This window comes from Protobothrops mucrosquamatus, unplaced genomic scaffold (genome assembly GCF_001527695.2).
Source record: "Protobothrops mucrosquamatus isolate PMUCROS unplaced genomic scaffold, P.Mucros_1.0 scaffold3350, whole genome shotgun sequence".
NCBI lineage: Eukaryota > Metazoa > Chordata > Lepidosauria > Squamata > Viperidae > Protobothrops > Protobothrops mucrosquamatus.
Genome location: NW_015389337.1, coordinates 65,742 through 91,242, shown reverse-complemented (window position 1 = coordinate 91,242; position 25,501 = coordinate 65,742). Strand labels below are relative to the sequence as shown.

The following is a 25,501-nucleotide window of genomic DNA, read 5'->3' as shown; positions in this document are numbered from 1 at the left end:
TAATAGCCCCCAGGTCTCCCTCCCCCAAGCAGAAATCAGCTCTGTAGAAATGCAGATGTAAATAATCCATTCAGGAAGGTTGGCGGCCTCCAGCTAGAAGCTTAGGAAGACAAAGACACCTAAAATCTACATACCCCACCCAAACTCTAGGACAGGACATAATAGGATTAACACAGAGATACCAAAGGGCACACTCAGATTCAGGTCAAAGTTCATGCCACAGGAACAACTCCAAACAAAAATCTCCAGAGGGTATAAATACCCACTCCCTACATGTGCTCCCTCTCTTTTCTCCCAGGGCCATCTTTCTGTCTGGCTCTCCTCTTCAATAAACTGCAACCTTCTTCCTAAAGCAGTCGCCATGTTTATTCCCAGCTTGGACTGAACCACGATGAAGACTTTTCTTTCAACACTGCAAAGATTGTAACTGTGAAAAAATGGTCATAAATCACTTTATTCGGGGCCGTTGCAACTTTGAATGGTCCCTGAATGAACCACTGTAAGCCGAGGACTACCTCTATGAAACTCCAATGAGCACACATACCAGTCTTTGCTTGCAACAGGCCACAAATGTCACTCATGATCTACTGGAATATTTTAGGTGCTTACTCTAATAATACCTCCCCTGTTGCTTTCTTTGGAAATCGGGCATTCTGCATTTGCTTTCTGCTTCGTTTATAAATAGATCCACTGTAGGGAAGGGAGGATTGTTAGTTCCCGGGTCTCATGCCAATCTAAGTGAGAAGTTGGCTCTTTGTCATGGGTTGGGTGTCAGCCTTGCGATAGAAACTCCAAGCTGGGTCGTGTTTCTGCCTCAACTCCATTGGCCAAACAGGATCAGATGAACACAACCGTCAGGTCCAAGGAGGAGGGAGAAGTGTGAGTGAAAGGGCAGTTGAACAGGAAGGCCTTGACCCAGCAAAGACAGTGACCAGTCACAGGGAAGAACTCAAGGTCTCCATTAAAGACACCTTCTGCCAGACAAAAGTCTTTGGCGTCCTGGGTTTCAGGAATGAATCCCAGGTGGAGAATTACTCAACTGGTGGCCCAGACAAGGAATTTTGCTACAGAAGCAGCTGGCCACGAAGAAGGATCTAGTGGTAAGTGAACTCAATAATTGCTACTACTGTAGTAGTAGTAGACTACTACTGTTACTACTACCAAAACTGACAATAACTCCAGCAATACCTGGGGACAGCAGAATCAAGGAAGAATAGGGGGGGGGGGGGAGATACAATTGGAAGGCCTGATATGTAGAGATTCCTTGATACTTGGCTGGAGGTTGAATTTCCCACAACAGCAGTCAAAATGAGATTCCTTTGTTTGTTACTTGTACTGTGTTATTCCTTGATGTACAAAAACTAATAACAGTAACGGAAAAATTGTGTGCCTCTTGGGGAACACATCCCCATTTCATTTGTGCTTTTCATTTAAGAAGAAACAATACACACTTTTAATACTGATGCTGAAAAATCCTCTATTTTCCCGTAGAATCTGTCCATTATGTCCATAACAGATTGTCCTCTGCTTCCCAAACTCTCTTCTGCCAGCATTTTACTTAAGCAGAGCTCTCTGCCTTTTATTTCATTTAAAATTACTTTAAGGTTTAAAGAAGAAAATAAATGATTAAATAAAAGAAAAAAGAAGAAGGATTAAACAAGATCGCTATTATTAACAAACATGCTGTAATCCTGCAAGTTAAAATGGTTGTGTTGATAGGTGTCAATGATAGTGTTTCCACTGAAATACATTTTAATTATTTAATCACTGAGTGTTTTTAAGATTAGCTGGAATGCAACATCGATTGCTTGGCCTAGCATTTGTCTCCTAAGAAAGCGTTTCGGCTTTTGACGTGTTGTCCCACAAAGAAAGGACAACACAAGTGACCTTGAGAATATCTTTTGCCTGTTTCCTCAGAACCAACAATGTTAGTGACTCGAAGTTACACTAGGAGGCTGTTAGCCAGAGAAAGCCCTGGTCCCAGTGGTGGGACTCAGCCAGTTCGCACCACTTCGGCAGAACCGGTAGTTAATTTTTTTGTTGCCCAGGCCCAGAACGGACTTCCGGAATTGGCATCCACACAGAGAACCGGTTGTTCATATATTTGAATCCCATCACTGCCTGGTTCTATTTTTTAAGGGGCAACTTAGCATCCTCTGCCTTGCACCCTTGATTATTCCGTCTTTCCCTTCTGCATATCAGCTCGGTTATGGAAGATTTTAAGCTTTGTGGTGGCGCTTCCTTCAGTGGGCATCTGCTGGCTGAACGTGCAGCTGAGAAAGAGAGAACACTCCCACGAACGTCCTGAGTTCATCCCATATCCCCACCTGAGGATTCGGACAAAGGTAAAAATGTACCGGGAGAGGGAATTGAAGCAGTTAGGCCAGGGGTGAGGCTGGCTCAGGAATTCTGGGAGTTGAAGTCCACAAGTCATAAAAGAGCCAAGGTTCCCCGCCCCTGAGTTAGGCCCTTCATCTGGATTTGTGAAGGATTTCTTGCTTCTGAAGCTAATAATATAATCAAGAGTAGATCTTTACCCTAATTATCCAGTCCCCCAAAATTAAGTTGGCAACAACCTTTTGGATCTAAAGCAGTGGTTCTCAACCTTTTTAATGCCGCAACCCCCAACCGGTCGTAAGTCGAGGACTAAACCGGTCGTAAGTCGAGGACTACCCAATCTGTCGTAAGTCGAGGACTTTCCCTGCCTGGGAGCGCCACGCATGCGTGGTTCCGCCCCCTGCGCCGGCCGAGGCGTAGCTGGCAAGAGGCAGAGACGGAGCAGGCCGACCACCAGCTGGCCCAGCTCAAGGGAGGTAAGGCACTCGCCGGAAAAGGGGGAAAAATGGTGGACAGCCTTGCTTGGTGACCCCCGTGAAATGGTCGATCGACCCCAAATGGGGTCCCGACCCATAGGTTGAGAACCACTGATCTAAAGCTTTATAATCCACATTGAGCAGTGAAATCAGTCTGTAGTTCTTAATCTGGGTCAAATCGGAGTCTTCTTTGGGTATTAGAGTAATATTTGCTTCCATCCATGTAGATGGGAGCCTAGTTTCTAATAAAAGTCCATTACAAAAATCTTTCAGCGGTTCACTTAGTATCTCTTGGAGATTCTTATGTAACTCCACCGGAAGGCCATCTGGACCCGGTGTTTTCCCATTTTTTTGTCTTTTTATGGCCCCTGATATTTCCATCATTGTGACTCTTTCATCTAACATAGTTTTGAATGTCTCTGAGATTCTAGGAGTTATTCTACAAACGGCTAGAGGAAAGAACCAAGGATTAGGAATTGATTATGTATTAGCACTTTTGAATCCAGACATGTATGTAAGAGAAAAACTAATAAAATCTTTTAAAAAAAACTTTTGGATCTAAAGCTTCCTCTTCTGAAGCTCTACTCATAAGAGGCCCCATTTTTTATAGTATTAAGCGAATACTCTTTTATTTTTCTGGGTGAGCTGAATTTTTATATACAGGCAGTTCTTGACTTACAATCACAATTAAGCCCAGAATGAAGCCCACTGCTAAACAAAGCAGTTGCTAAGTGAATTTTGCCCCGTTTTACAATGTTTTTTTTGCCACAGTTGTTAAGTGAATCATTGCAGTTCTTAAACGAATCATGCGATCCTTAAGTGAATCTGGTTTCCCCCAGTGATTTTGCTTGTTGGAAGCTGACTGGGAAGATGGGAAATGTTGGTCACATGACCCCAGGACAGTAGAACAGTCATAAGTACATGCCAGTTGCCAAGCGCCTGAATTTTGATCTCGTGACCATGGGGATGCTGCAACGGTCGTTAAGTGTGAAAACTGATCACAAGTCACTTTTTTCAGTGTTATGTAACTTTGAATGGACACTGAATGAATGGCCATAATTCGAGGACTACCAGTACTTAATTGCTGGCTACGTTATGATGGGTTTTTGGTTAAAGTTCTGATATTTAAGCAATTGTTGATAAGAGGAAATAACTACCTATACTAAGATCCAGAGGCAAGTTCAAGTTGGTGGATTTGTGGTACAATGTTCATGAAGGATTATTTTTTAAAAAAAGTCAAGATGGTGGCCATGGCCTGCCATTGAAGCCCCGCCCCTTCTAGAATATTCTAGAATATCACATGCACGGCATACATTAAAAGAGGTGGGACTCCCATCATGTCATCATGGCTATTATCTTAACTCTCCTGACCTCCCCACCTTAGCCATCCTGATGTGTCACCCCGGAAAGCTTTCTTTCTGCATTCCCTTTTTCTCTTATTTATTTTAGGCTTATCCATGGGGCGATGGAAATCATAGCCTCTTTCACAATCCCCACACCAACGCACTACCCACCGGCTATGAAGATGTGGACAGCCACCGCTGAGACCCTCTTAACATTTCTTCTTCTAACCAGCTTCCTCTCCTAGCGAGGACATAGAGTTATGGGTGTTTAATGCATCTTTGAGACAGATGTCTATCTATGGAGTCAATAAAATGCATTTCAATGAGCATAGCGCATTCCTGTTATTATGTTATTAGGGATAGTGCTACCAAACGGCCAGATTTTGAATACAAAAGGGAACTTATCCAGATTCTGTTGAAGAAGCTGCAAGATCCCTTTCAAACAGAAACTTGATTGCTAATGAAAATACTAGGGCTTCGGGCCACTTCCATTTCCATTCTGTTTCTATGTGCCGATTCCTTGCAAACCACTGCAAAGTCCACTTTTATTTATTTCTTTTGGCCACAAAGACAGAGAAGATAAGGTGTCAGTCTCCTGTCCTTCAGATGACTAACGGGAGAGATGCAAAGTGAAGTTTTACACGTTGTCCTGTCCCAGACTGAAAAAAGCAGTGGTGTCACACATGCCTTATGAACTCATGCAGTTCCTCCTTTCTTTAACGTAAAGTTTGATTTTGCTCCTCACCAGAATCAAGGGAACAGAACCTAATCCAAAATTGTTTGTTTGTTTGTTTGTTTATTTCTTTATGAAATTTATATACCGCCCATCCAACTGTTGAGAGACAATATGCATATTTTCCCACAAAACACATGCTTACAAAGGAATGCGACCTGTAATACAGTATTTCATTCATACGTTCGTGGGTTCTCCATCCACTGAGAACTTGCCGCTGGCTGATGTTTCTTAACATGACCGTACAAGTTAAATATCAAAATAGCTGTGTTTACTAGCATGCTTTATCCTACCATTAAACCTCTTTTTACGTACTGGAAGTTGAGTCCTGGCAACTGGATTTCTTTTCTGGCTGGTTTGAAACGTTTCACTGCTCGTCCAAGTAGCTTCTTCAGTCTGAGCAAGTTGGTTAGGTGGACCCCGTAGATGTCCTCCAGAGAGGTTTCATTTTTTAATCTGGATAGGCTCCTTGGGTTAGTAGGCAGAGAGTTGTTGGGAAGTAAATGTTCCAGCTCCTCAATCCTTTAACTTAGAACAGGGGTAGGCAACCTTGGCTCTTTTATGACTCATGGACTTCAACTCCCAGAATTCCTGAGCCAGCCATGCTGAGGGGAAAGGGAGAGGTTTCCAAGCTGAGCTATGCTGGCTCAGGAATTCTGGGAGTTGAAGTCCACGAGTCATAAAAGACCCAAGGTTGCCTACCCCCTGACTTAGAACATATAACCAACTTGCTTAAACTGAAGAACAATAGCAAACATTTTGAACCAGCAAGACAACCAATCCAACTGCCCTCGCTCAACTTCCAAACGACTCCACCTGGAATTACTAAGAATTTTCATTGACATACTCACTCTTGTACAGGGATCCTCGACTTATGACCACGACTGAGCCCCAAATTTCTGTTGCTAAGTGAGACAGTTGTTAAGGGATTTTTGCCCCATTTTACGACCCTTTCTGACCACAGTCGTTAAGTGAATCACTGCAGTTGTTAATAACACAGTTGTTAAGTCAATCTGCCTTCCCCATGGACTTTGCTTCTCGGGAAAAAGCGATCACGTGACCCCGGGGCACTGCAATCGTCATAAATATGAGTCGGTTGCCAAGCGCCTGAATTTTGATCACGTGACTATGGGGGAATGCTGCAACGGTCGTAAGTGTGATAAATGGTCCTAAGTCACTTTTTTCAATGCCGTTGTAACTTCAAACAGCCATTAAAGGTACCGTTGTAAGTCAAGGGTTACTGAACAGGGACAGACAGAAGAGTTGGTTATCCTTTGGTACTTCCGAAGACACTTTTTCAAGAGGCAACTGGACTTCCTTTGTTTTTCCTTGAAGATCTTTTGCTTCTCATCCAAGAAGCTTCTTCGTGATTTCTGATTCATTCAGAACTGAGGAAGCTTCTTGGATGAGAAGCGAAACGTCTTCAGGCAAAAAAACAAAGAAAGTCCAGCTGCCTTTTGAAAAAGCGCCTTTGGGATAACCATGACCTGGATGACTGAGAATCTCCATAGACATTTATCCTTTGGTAGCCTCAGCAGGTGGGCTGGTCTCTGGTGGACTTCCGGCCCCCTCATTGTTTCCTGCGTCTGTCTCATCTATCATCTGCTTGTACTGCCTTTTGAAGAACCCAAGCTGGAAGGAAAAAGAAAGAACATTCAGTTGAGCATTGAGTAATAATGGCTACACATTAGATAGACGCCCGATCTGAAAAGGTACACAATCTAGAGCAGTGGTGGCGAACCTATGGCACGCGTGCCAGAGGCAGCACTCGGAGCCCTCTCTGTGGGCACACATGCTGTTGCCCCAGCCTCGATTCCCCCCATGACCCCCTCCTCACCAGCAGCCCCCCTGGAGAAGAGCCATCCCCAGAGTGTGGCCCATGCGGAGCAGCACAGCCAAGGACATGGCAGCCAGGCAGCGTAGACAAGACTCTGCCCTCACGCCCCATCGCGCACAGTTGATGCTGCAGGTCATGGGTAGAGGGTGTGGCCGCCATGGTGCTGCTGGGCTACCTGGGCGATCTGGAGGCGGTGAGTGGCCCTGGGGGCATGTGGAGTGGGGGCAGAGCAGAGGCGGAGCAGGAATGAGGTGGGGGCAGGGGCGGGGGCAGTTTTGGGGCACTCAGTCTCTGAAAGGTTCGCCATCACTGATCTAGAGAAATCCACAAACCAATTGGTTTATCCCTAAAGGTGCTTTTCCAAAAGGCAACTGGAGTTCCTTGGGTTTTTTTCCTTGAAAACATTTCACTTCTCATCCAAGAAGTTTCTTCAGTTCTGACTGAAAGGATTTATTTATTTTATATAAATCCTTCCATTCTGCACCATTCAATCAGAACTAAAGAAGCTTCTTGGATGAGAAGTGAAACTTTTTCAAGGGAAAAAATCCAAGGGATTCCAGTTGCCTTTTGGAAAAGCATCTTTAGGTCAACTAGGACTTAAGTGATTGAGAATATCTATAGACAATTGGTTTATTGTAAGACTGAAGGATGGACAATAATGGACATCCTTCGCTTAATTAGTAGATTTTTCTCCTCTGTTTCAGACACCTCTGCCCCTTGGTTTTAGCAGAAGCACTTTTGTTTGGGAAAAGCAATAACTTGATATGTTGTCCCATAATAGAAAGGTACATGGGAAGGGGGAGAAAAGTTGAGATGCTGCCTATGGAATGGCCAGATAAGAGAGGATATAACCAGCAGTTGTATAATGCAGAAGTCCCCAACCATTCTAGTTTGGTGGCCTGGAGGGAAGGGCAGGCATGGGGTGGCACTAGCATCTGCACGACGCTCGCTTGTGGCGGTACTAGTGTGAGTGGGGGGCATGCGCACACACACGTGCGTGCACTGGCCAGCCATTCACGCGGTCTGGTGGCCAATAGGCCACGGCCCGGTAGTGGGCCACGGCCCACAGGTTGGGGACCCATGGTATAATGGGTAAAGGAAGAAATCAGTGTCCCTAACTTCTCAGGCTATAAAAAATGACAGTGGGAGATTTGTGCCCAAACTGGCAAGATTCTGCTAATGTAGCCTTACAATAAAATAGAATTATTTCATCTGCTCGCGTTTCCCATCTTGTGTACCTGGGAAGGCTGATACATAACTAGGATGGAAACTGACTACTAAAATGTTCACTGCAAGCCATTTTCTCTTTCAAGGCTTACCTTATACAGAGCCGCAACGATCAGAACAAGGAGTAGAAGACCACCCACAGCGCTGCCAATAATGATGGGCAGAGAGTTGTAGGCCTCCAAGAACTCCACTGTGGTCTTCACCTAGAGGAGGGGAAGGGCTGGATCATACAAGGGAAGCCAGAATCCTTTGATCACAGCTTCCTCCCTCCGTACAGTGCTTATCCAGAGGAGCCAGAAGTTCTCATTACAATCTTTATGTCAACCTCCAGCTCCAGTATCCAAATAATAATCCAGGATTATTTTCATTTCTGAAAAGCTTACTGTTTATTGAATAAAATGATCTGGTACAGGCGAAGTAAAACTAACTCTAAAATCCCAAGGCATCATACCATAGCATAAAACAATGACTTTCCTAGCCACCACCACCCCCAGATGTCCCAGTAGTTCATGTAAACAAGTTCTTTTTGTTATGGGAACCGTCTGCTATCTTCTTCACACCTGCTAGAATGCCCTTGAAAGGGTTCTAGACGGCTGGCTCTCAGCAAACCTCTGTAGAACTGGAGAGATTTCATTTCTCTAACTCAGGGCTTTTCAACCGGTGGTATGCGTACCACTAGTGGTACGTTGGCACCTGGCAGATGGTACGCATACAACGGGTTGAACAGCACTGTAAAAAAAATGTAAAAAAAAAGTGTAAAAGTGGATGAGGTGAAGCGGCAGCAGCGCCGCACAGGCTTGTGGGAAAGTCAGCTGGAACTGCACGTTGCCTGGGTCCTACTGAGAGCCCAGGATCAAAGTGCACAGCTCCAGCTGATTGCCGGCAGCCTGGGGGTGGAAGGCAGCCTCACGCAGTCTTCAGGTGGAGATTCAGCTGGACCTGCGCGACGCATTGCCTGGGTCCTGCTGAGAGCCCAGGATCGGCGCGCGCAGCTCCAGCTGATTGGGGTGGCAGGCGGCCTCATGCAGTCTTCAGGCAGAGATTCAGCTGGAGCTGCTTGAGGCATTGCCTGCCTGGGTCCTGCGGAGAGCCCAGGATCAGCGCGCGCAGCTCCAGCTGATTGGGGGTGGCAGGCAGCCTCGCGCAATCTTCAGGCAGAGATTCAGCTGGAGCTGCGTAAGGCATTGCCTAGGTCTTGCTGAAGGGGAGAGAAGAGAGGATATTAAAGGGGGTGAGAGAAGAGTGGATATTAAAGGGGGTGAGGACTACCTGTACTTTATCACTTTTTCCCATTTTTTGGGGTCATCAAGTTTTTGACACCTTGCTAGGCGACTAGTGGTACTTGAATATTGCCATATTCCAAAAGTGGTACAATCGGTGAAAAGTTGAAAAGCCCTGCTCTAACTAACCCATTTGAAAGCAACACCTCCCCGCCTTACTCTAATGGCAAGAAGACAAAAGAGGGGCATGCAGCTGCCAAACTTTCACTCTTGACAATTTAGTGATACCTTGGAGGAGAGGAGTCATTACCTGGTCCTGCACGAATCCCTCTTTCTGCTTGTATTTGCTCTCGTCATAGGAAACTTGGGCAGAGCTCACTAGAGTCACCTTCTTCTGCTGGGTCTGGGAGAAGACATAAACAGCCTCAGAGGTGGGGAAGCTGGTTGCTTGAAAGGCTGCCCCAGAGAGGGAAGGGCAAGAATTACAGGTAGACCTTGACTTACAACCTCAATTGAGCCCAAAATTTCTGTTGCTAAGCAAGACACTTGTTAAGTAAGTTTTTCCCCGTTTTACGACCTTTCAGTTGTTAAGTGAATCCCTACAGTTGTTAAGTCAGCAAAATGGTTTGTCATGGTTTCAACAGATGAAACTCTTCAAAAGAACTTTGAGGCATTGTTTACCTTAAACAATATTTTATTCGAGAAACAAAGTTTCAGCACTACATAGTCTAAACCAAAAACTAAATTCCCACCCCCCAAATACAAAGTATCAAAGCACAATTCCCTCCTCAAATAAACAGTCCTAAATCACATTCCCCAATTACCTTGAAGCGCAGGCCTCCTCTCCAGTTCTCCAACCCGCCAATTCCTTATCAGCTCTGGTTACAATAACCTTGTTTCTCACACTAGGTCTAGTGTTGTTATGTCTAGATGAACTCTCGTTCACATCCCCCCTCCCAGCATCATCTAATTCTAAAAGCAAAAGGTAAAAGATGGCTACATTTCCCTTTGTTGTCAATGCAAAAACATCCGATGTTAGCAGTGTGGACACGGTTGTTAAGTGAATCTGGCTTCCCCATTGACGTTGCTGGTCAGAACGTTGCAAAAGGTGATCACATAACCCTGGGACACGGCAACTGTCATAAATATGACTCAGTTGCCAATGGTCTGAATTTTGACCGCGTGACCATGAGGGTGCTGCAACGGTCATAGGTGTGAAAAATGGTCATAACTCGTTTTTTTCAGTGCTGTTGTAACTTTGAATAGTCTCTAAATGAACTGTTGTAAGTTGAGGACTAACTGAACTGGTGTTAATGGAAATGTTATTTGTAGACACAGACATGCCAGTGGCCATTGGCCTATCTTCATTGGCCAAATCCCATCCAGCTACCAAAATATATATGAAAAAAAATCCTATGAATTATCTGTCAACGCTGCTAACATTGGATGATCTTCCTCTGACAAAATATGCAGAGCTGTGTGGTATTTTTAGAGTTAACTCAGAAGACGCTGGGAGGGGAGGAGAAAGAATGTATGTGGGTAATTACATTAGATATGCACTGTAAACGGAAGAGAACCTTTACCCTTCAACCTGATAGGAGAACGTGATTTATGACAGCAGATTGAGGGAGGGAACATGCTGACAAAATATGTGCTCAGGGGAGGAGAATTTAGATCTTAGCATCCCTCTTCATGCCGTGCCGACATTTTGTTACATGAATAAAAGACTTTTTAGGATAAACAATGCCTGGAAGTTCTTTGAAGTGTTTCATTAGTCGGAACCTTGACATTATCATTTCTTGATGGTGACAATAATTCTGTGGGACAGTTCTCACCATTATACATTACAGAGCTATTCCATATACAGGGGATTTTGGTCTGAAATCAGCATTGTGCTCCTATGTCCCTATGATGTTTTGGCCTTTCTGTTGGTCTCCACAATCTAAGTCCCAGGGGTCCCTAACCTGTGGGTCACGGCCCACCACTAGGCTGTGGCCTATTTGCAACCGGGCCAGAAGCGCCAGTGCTCGCAGCCACACTCGCGCAAGCAGTGTCCCAAAGGTTTCTCTCTTGCGTGAGTGGAGCTGTACGTACAGGTGCACTGGCCCACCACTTGCACAGCTCAGTTCCCTCTCCTCCCCCCACCAGCCAGGCCGCCAAGCCGCAAAGGTTGGGGACTACTGATCTAAGCCGAAGAACGTTTGGGTCAACAGTTCCTCCACAGGAAAGATAATTTTTCAGGATTTCTTCTAAAGCTGAGAAGTAGACAATTTCCCACTAGCTTTGTCCTATTTCCGAGCTTCCCAGGAAGCAAAGGTATTGTGGTGTCTTCGCTTATCCTTCCTTATTGCTTTGATGGTAGGCTTTACCACTTCCGTGTACTGGCCAGTTGTTTTTGCCTTTTGTTGCCTCACCACAAATAGTCAACATAACGAAGGAAAAATGAAGATGAGACCTAAAAGCCATCTGTATTTTTGTATCATGGACTACATAGAGGCAGCACTGGTCAGCTCAATGGAAAGATGAAGTCAACATGCTGAAGGAAAAAGAGAACGAGAACCAAGAAACACCTGTGTTTCTCTATCATGGGCCAGATTGTGGTGGCTCTGGTCAACTCTGTGTGCAGAATTAGGGAATACATATGGTGGTGAAGTCAATGCATATGCCCTTAATGCAAACATACTCTAATAATAATAATAATAATAGTAAAGTTGGAAGGGACCTTGAAGGTGTAGATCAGGTTGGGGGACGAGTCCGTCCTTTGGGATATGGTAAAGCCTGTTTACCGACAGGTCAGAGAAGAATTTTTGAAGGTCACAACCTCGTAAGTGGCGAAGACCTCCGTCCAACAAGGTGACCAATTAACAAGACACTGTCAGGAAGTTTCTCCTTAGTTCTAGGTTGCTTCTCTCCTTGATTAGTTTCCATCCATTGCTTCTCGTCCTACCTTCAGGCGCTTTGGAAAATAGCTTGACTCCCTCTTCTTTATGGCAACCCCTGAGATATTGGAACACTGCTATCATGTCCCCTCTCGTCCTTCTCTAGATGCGATGGTGTATTATTATACCACAAAAGGCACTTTCCTGTCCTGCTTTCTAGCCCAATAAAGCCCCAGAAAATGCCTCCATACCTGGGAAAGCCAACTGAAGCCAATGTCCCCATTGATGTTGAACTCAATAGGTTGATGGAGCTCCAAGGATGGAACATTGCAAGTGATTGTTTTACAGGTGGCTACAGAGCAGTCCTGGAAGACACAGAAGAACATTGTCAAGTCTGGTTGTAGGAACGTATACGGATTTCCTGTGACCACGGGGGCCGACCGTGAGGTCACCATTTATCCAGATCCCCCGAGTCCATCTGCTTTTTTTCAAAGGAGACTTTCTGGCAATAGCACCAGGTATACTCACCAAAACAGGTTGTTTGCTTAGTTGCTTCACAAACTCTTTGGATCCTGGAGTGTTTGTTCCAGGAACACAAACGACCTGGGAGAGCTGATGGACAAAAGAAAGGAACAATCACAAAATCAGGAGGCATTATAAGAGGCCCCATTTCTGAGCTTGAAGAACAAGTCATGGAAGAGCTTTAATCTTGCATTGTTTATCTTTTCAACCCTGAACATCTTAGAGCAGGGGTAACTTTCTCAAGGGGCCACATGAGAAACTGGAACTGTTATGGAGGGCTGAACCAATCGGCTGAACCTAATTCTGCTCAGTATTAATTTTATCACGTTATAAAAAGGGGTGATTTACATGGTTTTGATTCGCTGCACCAAATTTATATTTACTTTCTAATTTTCAATTGACCTCATGCAGGCTGGACAGGGACAGCCAAAGGGTGTAAATGATTAAATGACCTGAAAATGCCCAGGTCTGTCTTAGAGTTAAATGGGGATGTTGCATTGAGGTTTAGGGCACATCCAATAGGTATTTTACATAAGTCTCCTTAGTATACTGAGAGTTAACAAAGGGAGGGAACAAAAAGAGTTGCTTGAAAGCATCTATCCTACTTTCATGGTGGTGGTAAGTTCTCACCAATCTCTATTCAATTATGTGAGCACGGAGCAAAGATTTCTGAAAAACATTTCTCTTCTTGGATCCGAGAAATCAACCAGCTTATTTATCAATTTATCTTTGGCAAAGGCCATCTAGATATTCCTGGGGAACTGGCAAGGATTGATTAGGTCACGTTGTTTCTTCTCAGCTTGTACTCAAAGACACTTCCTCTAAACAAGAAAGTTCTGTTTATTGCTCATGGCCACTGGCCTGCTTATCCCCCTTGAATTGTGTCTCCATCTTAATCCCTGACTAAATGTTGACATGGACAAGAATTCCGAATTTATATGTTCCAGAAAAAGATAGGCGTATGTGCCAATTGGTTTCTCTTGATACTAAATGAGGTATTTCAATGAGATCTATATACCTTACAAAATAATAATTAAACTTGACTCTGAAACTTGGGTCCACCCCATTTGCAAAGTATATTCAGCCATTAACCAGATTTTTCTTTAAAATTAAGTAGCTATAATTATATACAAATATGAATTACCGACTCTTTTTTTCTTAATCATGCTTGTCTTTGCACTTAAAAAGTGGGAGAAATTAAGGAATGGGTGAAGAGGAGAAAAATCCAAGGTGACACTTCCCCCCAACTTTATCAAATTTCTAAAATGAATTTGAAATATGGGTTTGAAATATTAAAGAGTAATCTACTATTAAGGGATGAATATTTGCTTACCCGATAAGCAATCTACTGCTAACTCAATTTATACCTATTAAACATTATTTGTTTTTCAAATAACTTGAACGCTTTGGGCCAAATAAACATCAAAATAATATTTCGGAAATGCCTAAAGTAACCTCCCATCGTGCTTTTCTTCTGTTTAACCCTAACCCCACCCAACCTTTTATTGTGCAATCTGGTAATTAGTGGACGGATTTCTGGCTGTACAATTTTGCTACATCAATATTTATATTCTCATCAACACAGCTCCAGAGGAAATATACCTCTTTAGGGACATCCAAGATTGCGTTCCAAATCTGTGCTCCATTCAGCGACACAGGAATATGAAAAGTTACTGAAACAGGAACTTTTCGGTGAAATGTGTTCTTCAGCTACATTGGAAGAAAATGCCGCATAAGTGAGCGCAGACACCCAACATTCTTAGCACAAGTCAATATTTTGTTTTTCTAGGGATGGTTCCCCCTTGTATCTAGACGTGGGAGGGACAATTGTGCACTTAAAATTGCTTCTTTACTTATGCTCCCATGACACCACCTTGTTCCCAGCCAATAAGTGAGACCAGCTTAAGTCCTTCTTAGCTGTATCCATGTAAGAATAGTGATCTTCTGACATTGACCAAGGACATCTTGAAGAGAGATAAAATCTGCCACTAAATTTTGAGGGAAGTTGGAGGATTAGAATAACTGAGAATGATGGCAAGAGAAGCCAGAGAGGAATGAACAATAAACACCCTTTTTACCACCTTGTAATCTCTTATTTCGGGGTTGAGTAGGGGTGCCTGGGTGGTGCTGAGCATTTATTGACCAAATGCCCTTCCTGATGCTACCCAGAATTTGCAGCGGATATTTTTTCTTTGTGCCCTAGGAGAGAAATATCTGCTGCTACCTAGGATTGAAGTCTCAACCTTCTGAGTGGGAGGCAAGATTCTTCACCACTAGGCCACCACGCCACTCATCAATGGGGATGCTAAATTTCATGGCAATATATTTTTTTCTACCAACTCAAAGATGGATGGAGAATATTTAATGATGGAGAAAACTCTCTAGAACAGGGCTTTTCAACCAGTGGTACGGGTACCATCTGTGGTAGATTTGCACCTGGCAGGTGGTATGTGACCATGCTAGAAAACTGGTAGTGGGGGAGGGGAATGAGCTGAACCAGTGGCAGCATCGCACAAGCCTGAGCGAGAGATGGCTGGAGCTGCAGGGCTGTCAGGGCTCAGCGGAAGTGCCAGGATCAGTGCCAGGCTTCAGCTGGAGCTCGGCACTGATTCTGGTGCTTCTGCTGAGCCCAGAAGAAGTGCCAATCAGCTGGAATGTTGCAGCATCTCCAGGGTCTTGTGATTTACATTCAGATGCTTGGCAACTGATTCATATTTATGACGGTCACAGTGTCCCAAGGTCATGTGAAGTGACCAAAACCTGCTGCAACCACCCAGAAGACGGGGGGAATAAAAACCAAACACCCCCCATCCCACCCCCACTGCCAATCCTCAACAGAAATGCTCACAACAATGAAAACCTCGGACAGGAGGAAGAGCGCCACCAGGTAGGCAGGCAAGTGTCTTGCTCGGCTGTTTCCTTGGGGGGCACTTTTTTTCAGTGCCATTGTAACTTTGAACAGTCATTAAGTGAACTGTTGTAAGTTGAGGACTACCTGTACTTTATCACTTTTTTTCCTTTTGGGGGGGGGTCATCAAGTTTTTGACACTTTGCTAGGCGACTGGAGGTACTCGGATATTGCCATATCCTAAAAGTGGTACAATGGGTGAAAAGGTTGAAAAGCCCTGTTCTAGTCCAACCCCCTGGACAAATGGCTGTCCAATCTCTTCTTTAAAAAAACCTCCAGTGATGGAGCACCCACAACTTCTGGAGGCAAACATTCCATTGCTTAGTTTTCTCCTTAGTTCTAGATACATTTTTCTTGCTTGCAAATGCTTCTCAAAGGAAGAATGCATCCGTCACTAGGTAAGTGTGCTCCGTTCTTAAATCTCCCTCCACCTTAATAAGTAAAGCCCTGTCTGTTCTAAGTTCTTGATCAGAAAGTGATCCACATCCTTTTCACCTCGTATCGATGTTCCACAGTCCGAGTTTCGTATTCCTGCCCGACAGAAAAATTAACATACTTGGTTGACTCATCCAAGCTGGAAAAAAAAATGGTGAAAGATTGTGGGGAAAAAATACGTTATGCGATTGACCCGAATTTTGAGTTAATTAAGATTACAGTTGTGTTCCAATCATTTCCTTAGCAATGCACACCGAGGAAGATGGGTGCACATAGGTGGGTGTGTAAACAATCTTTCCAACACTTCAGAGCAACCTCTTGAGAGTTGGTTAAGCAATGGGAGGTCTTCTTCTCAAATACTTGCAGCCACTTACCTATTGATGAAAACATAGATTGCATACTTGACAGGCAGCTCCATTTGATGAAACATGTCCTTTGTGACAGCAACGTTATTTTCACTGGAGGGACACAAGGAAAAATGGGCAGAGCAGCAAACGTGACACACATGCATCTCTTAATTACAACCACTAAAGGCTGTGCTGTTCCCCCTCCCCCATCATATTACATTCAGTATCACCTGATATAAAAGTTAGAACCTCTTATCAATGAAGCTGTATTTATTTAAAGAACATTTGAACAACAGGATGCNCCAGATGCATTGAGGTCAATGGGATTAGTTATGGCCAGGGAAATTGCTGTCATTGGTTGAGTTTAGATGGTTTTAAAAAGAGGATCAATAGGCTGATGGAGAATTGGGGTCTCAAGGGCTATTAATATTGACAGCTGTTGACCTTCTGAATCATAGGCAGCAAATTCTAAATCTTGGTTGCTGGGAAGTGACAGTGGAAGGGAAATTCACTTTTCTGTCTAGGTCAGGGGTAGTCAACCTTGGCTCTTTTACGATTCGTGGACTTCAACTACCAGAATTCCTGAGCCAGCCATGCTGAGGGGAAAGGGAGAGGTTTCCAAGCTGAGCCATGCTGGCTCAGGAATTCTGGGAGTTGAAGTCCACGAGTCATAAAAGAGCCAAGGTTGACTACCCCTGTTCTAGGTTATGAACTTTCTAAATATATTCACTTGACTACAGGGTGACATAAAATATTGAACTGGATTAATGTATCTATCGAGGCTCTTCTTCTGAACTTAGTATGTTCTGAGGCTATGTTATTATGCTTTGTGGAGCACAACACTTGTGGGATGACTCTAGGAAGCTCTGTACATGGCTAGTGGAGAAATGACTGTAGACAACATGACTGCTAATCTGATTTACACAGGAGAATGTTTGCATTTTAGTCATGGGAAGTTTTACCTGGCAGCTGTGGCACTGATCCGTACCACACTTCCCAGATCTGCATCTTGGGAAACAAAAAAGCTGACAATAAAGATCACCTGGACAGAAGGAGACACAAAAAAAGCAGTGGGCCCAGAATGCTTAAAGCAGAGCTGTGTCATACATTCAATCCAGTTTTATATTTCGTTAATAAACAGAAACTTTGGCCGTGAGAAACGTGGAAGCTTCTCGGCCATTTTTTCCAGCCATCAAAGAGCTACAATCCCTAGAGCAGGGCTTTTCAACCAATGTACCTGTGGTACATTGGCACCTGGCAGGTGGTATGCGACCATCCTAGAAAAGTGGTAGCGGGGGAGGGGAATGAGCTGAACCAGTGGCAGCACCGCACAAGCCTGAGTGAGAGATGGCTGGAGCTGCAGGGCTGTCAGGGCTCAGTGGAAGCCCCAGGATCAGCGCCAGCCTCCAGCTGGAGCTCGGCGCTGATCCTGGTGCTTCTGCTGAGCCCTGAAGAAGCACCAATCAGCTGGAAAGCAGCACTGATCCTGGCGCTTCTGCTGAGCCCTGAAGAAGCACCAATCAGCTGGAAAGCGGCACTGATCCTGGTGCTTCTGCTGAGCCCAGAAGAAGCGCCGATCAGCTGGAATGTTGCAGCATCTCCAGGGTCTTGTGATTTACATTCAGATGCTTGGCAACTGATTCATATTTATGACGGTCACAGTGTCCCAGGGTCATGTGAAGTGACCAAAACCTGCTGCAGCCACCCATCTGATGGGGGGAATAAAAACCAAACATCACCCCCACTCCACCCCCGTTCCCAATCCTCAACAGAAATGCTCACAACAATGAAAACTTCAAACAGGAGGAAGAGTGCCGCCAGGTGGGCAGGCAGGTGTCTTGCTCGGCTGTGCCTTGGGGGCACTTTTTTCAGGGCCATTGTAACTTCGAACAGTCACTAAGCGAACTGTTGTAAGTCGAGGACTACCTGTACTTCATCACTTTTTTCCTTTTTTTGTCAAGTTTTTGACACCTTGCTAGGTGACCTAAAAGTGGTACAATGGGTGAAAAGGTTGAAAAGCCCTGCCCTAGAAATTGGGGGTGGGAGCAGTGACCTTTAAGCCTTTGTGCAAGAGTAATTTTATAGCCAAATTTTGTACACAATTGTTTATTGTGAAATCATTCTTTGGACTCACAACTAGATCAGGAGCAAGACATTCTATCTCAATGCAGTTTTGTGATTTTTGAGAACAAGCTATGTACAGTCTCACAAAATAGCCATTATGAGCTCTTTTTATAGAGAGTTGTAATGCCTTGAGTTGTTAAATGTCTATGGAGATTCTCAGTCATACAGATTATGACTGTCCCAAAGCTGTTTTTTTCAAAAGTAAACTAGACTTTGTTTCTTCCTGGAAGATGTTTCGCTTCTCATCCAAGAAGCTTTTTCAGTTCTGAAGAAGAAACTTTTTCAGTTCTGAAGAAGAACTGAAGAAGCTTCTTGGATGAGAAGCGAAACGTCTTCAAGGAAGAAACAAAGTGCAGTTACCTTTTGAAAAAAAACAGCTTTGGGACCCTAAGTTGCTACTAACTCTTGATTTTATAGATAAGGTCAACCACCTCAACTGGGCAAAAGATTCCATGTATTAGAGTACTGCCAACTCCATAAGACAGCTTTTGGATGGAGACTGTCAACCATTCTTGGTCTTTGGGTGGAGGCTGTCAACTACTCTGGTGTCCCAGATGATCACCTTCTCCACTAGACATACATGCAGGAAGAGAGTACCTCAGCCATGCTCCGGAAGATGGGATGATTGATGTCACAAGTGGTGTTCCTCACAAGAGCTTCCTCTGCAGCAGGAACAGAGGTGCATTTAATGACCACATATTTTCTGTTGGACTGAGGAGAATAGGATATGATAATGAATATCACGGTTGGTAGACAGTATCATCTTTGGCCATTCCCCAGCCCTTCCACTCTGGTGTCTCTGATTTCTTTATACTTACCCGCACTAGTAAAAACCTGCGGTAGGACAGTGAAGACGGGTAGATGAAAGTCAACTTGGTGCTGTAGGAATCCTCTCCGTCATTCCGGATGAAAACAGTAGCATTGAGTTCAGGGGTTAGGCCAACTACCAATTCATTCAAGCTGAAGGAAAGACGGAGATAATCCTTGACGATCTTAAAAACATGAAAGCTTAAAGTAAAATCCCCTCTGGAAGCCTCTCCTTTAACTTGGAGAAACCTACCTCAGATATATAGAGGCTTTCTAAAGAAGAAGAAGTATTGTGAACATGGTTTACAGGTTCAGGGTTTTTTTTATAATGGCTTTAGATCTTCCATGGACAGTGTGCATTGAAGGCTACTCATACTTTGTCCAATAAAGCTTGGAGAGATTTTATGAAGAGGTGGTTCCAACGAGGTACACAACAGTGGTCTAACGCATCTAAAAAGGACCTGTCATGACTGCGTTGTCAGAGGATAAGAGCATTGAGCTTGGAGCTTGAGACTGGATCAGGGATTGGTGGCTGGATAAGAACCAGTTGGAGTAGTGGTTAAAGTACTGGACTAAAAACCAGAAGACAGTGAGTTGTACATCTTCCTTAGGCATGTAATCCAGTCTCTCTCAACACAACCCACCTAACAGGATTGTTGTTGTAGGGAAAATAGGACTAGTAGGTATGTTCACCATCTTGAGTTATTTATAAAAAAGCAGGATAAAATGAGAGTAACTGTGGTTGAAAAGAAGAAAATGTGGATAACTGACATGGTAGTACCAGGAGACCATAGAACAGCAGACAAAGAACTGGAGAAGATCACAAAGTATCAAGATTTGAACACTGAAATTGGAAGATTATGGCATAAACTGGCCGGGGTGTTTCCAGTGGTTATTGGCACATTGAGTGCCATACCAAAAATCTTAGAAGGCATTTTAAAAAATCTGCTCCTTGATAAAATTTTCATTTGTCAATTATAAAAGGCTACATTGCTTGGATCTGCCTATATACTACACAAATACATTACAACATGCTACGTTCTGGGAAGAACTTCATGCATATGAAGGCCAAAGAACTGGCAGCTGTAATTTCACATTTTTGTGTAAATAATAATAATAATAATAACAATAATAATAGTACTAGTAGTAGTACATTCTGGGAGCTGAAATTCGCACAGCTTAAAGTTGCTGAGGCAGAGAAAGACTGAGATAGGACAACACCAATTTCCAAACATAATATTCTGGTAAGGCAATGAGAGTTTTGCCTTATACAAGTAGTTCTTGTTTAATGTCTGGTTGCCTAGCAACCATTCAAAATTATGACGGAACTGGTTCCAGAGTTCCAACGGCTGCCCACACCCCTCGGTCACATGATCACATTTTGGATACTTGGTAATTGGCTCAACTTTATGGCCAGTTCTGTGATGACATGACCATGATTTTGACAATTTTTCCCAGTTCCCAGTCTTTGGGGCAGGTTTCCAGCAAAAAATGCTCGTTTTAATTTTCTTTATCAAATTTATTTGCCGCCCGTTTTGTGGTTCAGGTGAGGAATGCCCATAGGAATACATGGATTCACTTAACAACTGCAGTGTTCACTTAATGACTGCCACATTTTGCTTAACAGCTGCCACGTTCGCTTAACGACTGTGGTAAAACAAAGTTGCAAAATTGGGCCTAATCATGCAGACGTCTCAACTTATAACCGTCATGACTTACGACAGAAATTCCAGGCTCTATTACGGTTGCAAGACTAAAACTACCAGTAATTGTATAAATATTGAACACCTAAATGTAACTGTTTAACAATAAACATTGAGTTCATTGACTTAGATCAGTTTTTAACAAGCATGAATGAATTCTGTTGAACTCTGCGGTTGCTATAAAGATGAAAGGCATACTCTACCCTGAGAAATTGAAGGATGTTTTTAACTGGTCTTTACAGATTCCATCTTTGCCGCAGTCCTTCTCAAAGGGTAGCTATGAGGACATAAGGGAAGGAGGGAGAGAAAATATCAGTCTCCATGAACAGGTGAGACGAGGGATAAAATACTAGAAAGCATGGTTTCTCAACCTTGGCAACTTTAAGACCTGTGGACTTCAACTCCCAGAATTCCACAGCCCAACCATGCTGGCTGTGGAATTCTGGGAGCTGAAGTCCACAGGTCTTAAAGTTGTCCAAGTTGGGAAGCCCTGTAATAGAGGTTGAATTTATACAACGTGCCTTTCAATTCCAAACTTTTCTTTGTAGACATTGATACCACATTTATTTATCATCATGTTCATATCACCGCCTGTGGAAGCTTGGTTTACGCAGAGCATTGATTCTCAATTTAATTCTGAAAATCTTGGACTCAACCCTTCAGGGGCAGAACCCACTGGGTCACACCTGTCAGCCAATTGGATTCCATGATGGACTTGCATCAAGGTTATTTGAGGGACCTCCTCTTCCAGATTATATCTGCTGGTTCCATCAGATCCAGCAGATGGCATGTTATGGTCCTTCCTCCAGTAGAAGAGATGTGCTATGGGTCCTATTACTACTATGAGTCTGCTAAATTGCTACTATCTGGCATGACCCTGAAGATGGACCTTTTCTGCTATGGTACCCGCCTTAAGGGATATCATCCAAGTCCCTTAGATCAGGGCTTTTCAACCTTTTCACCCATTGTACCATTTTTAGGATATGGCAATATCCGAGTATCACCAGTCGCCTAGCAAGGTGTCAAAAACTTGATGACCTCCCCCCCAAAAGGAAACAAATGATAAAGTACAGGTAGTCCTCGACTTACAACAGTTCGCTTAGTTACAATGGCATTGAGAAAAGTGCCCCCCAAGCCACAGCCAAGCAAGACACCTGTCTGCCCACCGAGGTTTTCATTGTTGTGAGCATTTCTGTTGAAGATTGGCAGCGGGGGTGGGGTGGGGGGGTGTTTGGTTTGTATTCCCCCCGTCGGATGGGTGGTTGCAGCAGGTTTTGGTCACTTCACATGACCCTGGGACACTGTGACCGTCATAAATATGAATCAGTTGCCAAATATCTGAATGTAAATCACAAGACCCTGGAGATGCTGCAACATTCCAGCTGATCGGTGCTTCTTCTGAGCTCAGTAGAAGCGCCAGGATCAGTGCTGCTTTCCAGCTGATTGGTGCTTCTTCAGGGCTCAGCAGAAGCACCAGGATCAGCGCCGAGCTCCAGCTGGAGGCTGGCGCTGATCCTGGTGCTTCCACTGAGCCCTGACAGTCCCGAAGAAGTGCTGATCCTGGCGCTTCCGCTGAGCCCTGACAGCCCTGCAGCTCCAGCCATCTCTCACTCAGACTTGTGCGGTGCTGCCACTGGTTCAGCTCATTCCCCTCCCCCGCTACCACTTTTCTAGGATGGTCGCATACCACCTACCAGGTGCCAATGTACCACAGGTGGTACCCATACCACTGGTTGAAAAGCCCTGCCTTAGATGAGGCTGGGCCTAACTTTCGGTAAGTCCTTCAAAACATGGCAATGTCATCAAACCTGTGAGCCCCAAGGGAAGGGTGAATTGTTGGCATGACCCTATTGTTTCCATCTATTGCTCTCTCCTTGCCTTTTAATTATAACATTAATATTTTCAATTGTTCCTTATTTTTATATAATTTATTTTTTTATTCTTTGCTGCCCAGAGTCACATTTTCTGAGAGGGGCAGCTATACAAATATGATGAAAAAAAATAAATAAATGTTAAATTAAACTCAGTCAATTGACTAGCTGAGCTTTTATGACCAAAGAGCCCTTTCACATGACAAACAAACAAACTTGGTGTTTCTAAGGTAGAACTTCCAGCAGGACCATTGTTGAATGGAAAGGATTTGCAGAAGCTAGTAGAAGGACTTGTCAGAATCCTGTTCCCCGTTGTCAGCTCTATAAGCTGGACCAGACTAAGAAACAGACACTGAACAGACCCAAAGCTACAGTTATTAGAATATCTGTGGCAACCAAGTCTTGCACCTTTGAATGAACTTCCCTTCCTCCCTATTTTATCTTCATGAGAACTAGCGGAGGGGGGGGGGCTGTCTCAGCGTTTTTGTAAAAACATTTTTGTAGTCTGAGCTCAAGCTTCGTTTATTTGATCACTTATTTTATCGATTTATCAAATTTATGCTGCCATCCATCTCAGCAGAAGATGGTGAGATGCCACTGCCTTAATAGACAATCTTCCCTCTGTCCTCCAAGGCCATTCTCTATACCAGGGCTTTTCAACCAGTGGTACGGGTACCACCTGTGGTACATTGGCACCTTGCAGGTGGTACACGACCATCCTAGAAAAGTGGTAGCGGGGGAGGGGAATGAGCTGAACCAGTGGCAGCACCGCACAAGCCTGAGCGAGAGATGGCTGGAGCTGCAGGGCTGTTAGGGCTCAACGGAAGCCCCAGGATTGACGCTTCTTCGGGACTGTCAGGGCTCAGTGGAAGCACCAGGATCAGTGGAAGCTGGAGGCTGGCGCTCGGCGCTGATCCTGGTGCTTCTGCTGAGCCCTGAAGAACCACCAATCAGCTGGAGCTCAGCACTGATCCTGGTGCTTCTGCTGAGCCCAGAAGAAGCCCCGATCACCTGGAATGTTGCAGCATCTCCAGGGTCTTGTGATTTACATTCAGATGCTTGGCAACTGATTCATATTTATGATGGTCACAGTGTCCCAGGGTCATGTGAAGTGACCAAAACCTGCTGCAACCACCCAGCAGACGGGGGGAATAAAAACCAACCCACCCCACCCCCGTTGCCAATCCTCAACAGAAATGCTCACAACAATGAAAACCTTGAACAGGAGGAAGAGCGCCGCCGTGTGGGCAGGCAGGTGTCTTGCTCGGCTGTGCTTTGGGGGGCACTTTTTTCAGTGCCCTTGTAACTTCGAACAGTCATTAAGCGAACTGTTGTAAGTCGATGACTACCTGTACTTTATCACTTCGAACAGTCATTAAGCGAACTATTGTAAGTCGATGACTACCTGTACTTTATCACTTTTTTCCTTTTTTTTGTCATCAAGTTTTTGACCCCTTGCTAGGCAACTGGTGGTACTCGTATATTCCCATATCCTAAAAGTGGTACAATGGGTGAAAAGGTTGAAAAGCCCTGCTCTATACTCACTACATTTTTATACTGTTCTGGGAGGCACAATGAGTACCAAAAATGATGAGTACCAAGCAAAGTTTCCCCATAGGGAATAATGTAGTGAGTCATAAGGCAGCTAACACTGACAATATCTAGCTTATGCGTTGAGTACCAAACAAATAATGAGTACTGGGACAACATTTTTGCATCAAAATGCATTGAGTACCAAATTCAATGAGTTTCAAAGAAGCTGAGTACCGAGGTTCCACTGTATTAAGCTTCAGTTCCACACCTTTTCGGTATGAATTTGTTCAGCCAAGTGACACAACAAGAATGCACTCAGAGTATGGACTTACCGATGCCAAAAGCCGATTGGATTCACCTTTCTGCAGGACAGCCCGCAGATTGTTGGCACGTTGGATGGGCTCTCCTACCAGGGTATAATTCAGCTGCAGCATTATGGGTGTGAGGCTGTCTTCTATGCAAGTCTTTCCTCATGAGGAGACGGGGAAACAACAACAACAACAAAAATCTGCTTGATTTTTAAGCCAGAATAGTTTCTGTTAGGAATAATAGGAGCAAACTATGAGAAAGATTGTATATACTTAATTTTACATGTACTAACTGCAGCAAGAATTGTATTTGCCCAATATTGGAAAAATGAAAACCTACCAACGGAAGAACTAATTAAGAAAGTTTTAGATTGTGCAGAAATGGACAGATTGACTTTAAAGATAAAAGAGAAACAAGACTCAGCGTACTTTAGAACAAGGCTCTCCAACCTTGGCAACTTTAAGACTTGTGGACTTCGAGACTTCCGGTGGCAGGCGACTTCGTCGGTCGCAGCTGTTTGCTGCCTCCCGCCTGTTTCGCGTAAAAGCCGGTTTGATAGCTAGCATCAGCTGTCAAACGGCTTGATACCCTTCCCCTGGGCATAAGGGGATAGGTGAGCTGCCCGGGGTAGGAGTTGAGTTCCCGAGTCGTCCTATATGGACGATGTAGGTGAGAACTCCTCCGGAGCCCTGAGGATTCTCCGCGATCCAGGACGCCTTCGCTTCGGCGAAGCTAGAAGCCGCCGCCACTGCTGCAACTTAAAGTTAATTGTGAGTTTTATTTGTAAGCAGACGAACCAACCTTGGAAGCTTGCTTTTTATTTTGGACTTTACTCTAACTTGGATAATAAGTTCTTCCCCGTACTTGTGTTGGATTGAGGAAAAGTGAAT

General features: G+C 44.2%; 2 protein-coding genes across 2 annotated transcripts in view; one reads left to right on the top strand and one right to left on the bottom strand.

The window, feature by feature from the left end:
• Positions 1-892: 892 nt before the first annotated feature.
• On the top strand, positions 893-4,488 carry LOC107297513 (cytochrome c oxidase subunit 6A, mitochondrial). Its single transcript, XM_015826875.1, has 3 exons — positions 893-1,100; positions 2,203-2,345; positions 4,263-4,488. The coding sequence occupies exons 1-3, from the start codon at positions 1,013-1,015 to the stop codon at positions 4,356-4,358; spliced, it is 327 nt and encodes a 108-aa protein (XP_015682361.1). The 5' UTR covers positions 893-1,012; the 3' UTR covers positions 4,359-4,488.
• A 1,916-nt stretch (positions 4,489-6,404) lies between these two features.
• The window catches only part of LOC107297512 (integrin alpha-X-like), a 38,053-nt gene continuing 18,956 nt past the window's right edge, over positions 6,405-25,501 (bottom strand). The window contains exons 12-24 of the mRNA XM_029286335.1: positions 24,635-24,766; positions 21,102-21,175; positions 19,207-19,348; positions 18,986-19,099; positions 17,227-17,306; positions 16,292-16,375; positions 15,978-16,056; positions 14,177-14,284; positions 12,581-12,664; positions 12,304-12,417; positions 9,484-9,576; positions 8,046-8,156; positions 6,405-6,521 (exon numbers count right to left, since the gene is read on the bottom strand). Coding sequence (XP_029142168.1) covers positions 6,405-6,521; positions 8,046-8,156; positions 9,484-9,576; positions 12,304-12,417; positions 12,581-12,664; positions 14,177-14,284; positions 15,978-16,056; positions 16,292-16,375; positions 17,227-17,306; positions 18,986-19,099; positions 19,207-19,348; positions 21,102-21,175; positions 24,635-24,766 — 1,332 coding nt within the window. The remainder of the gene's footprint in view (positions 6,522-8,045; positions 8,157-9,483; positions 9,577-12,303; positions 12,418-12,580; positions 12,665-14,176; positions 14,285-15,977; positions 16,057-16,291; positions 16,376-17,226; positions 17,307-18,985; positions 19,100-19,206; positions 19,349-21,101; positions 21,176-24,634; positions 24,767-25,501) is intronic.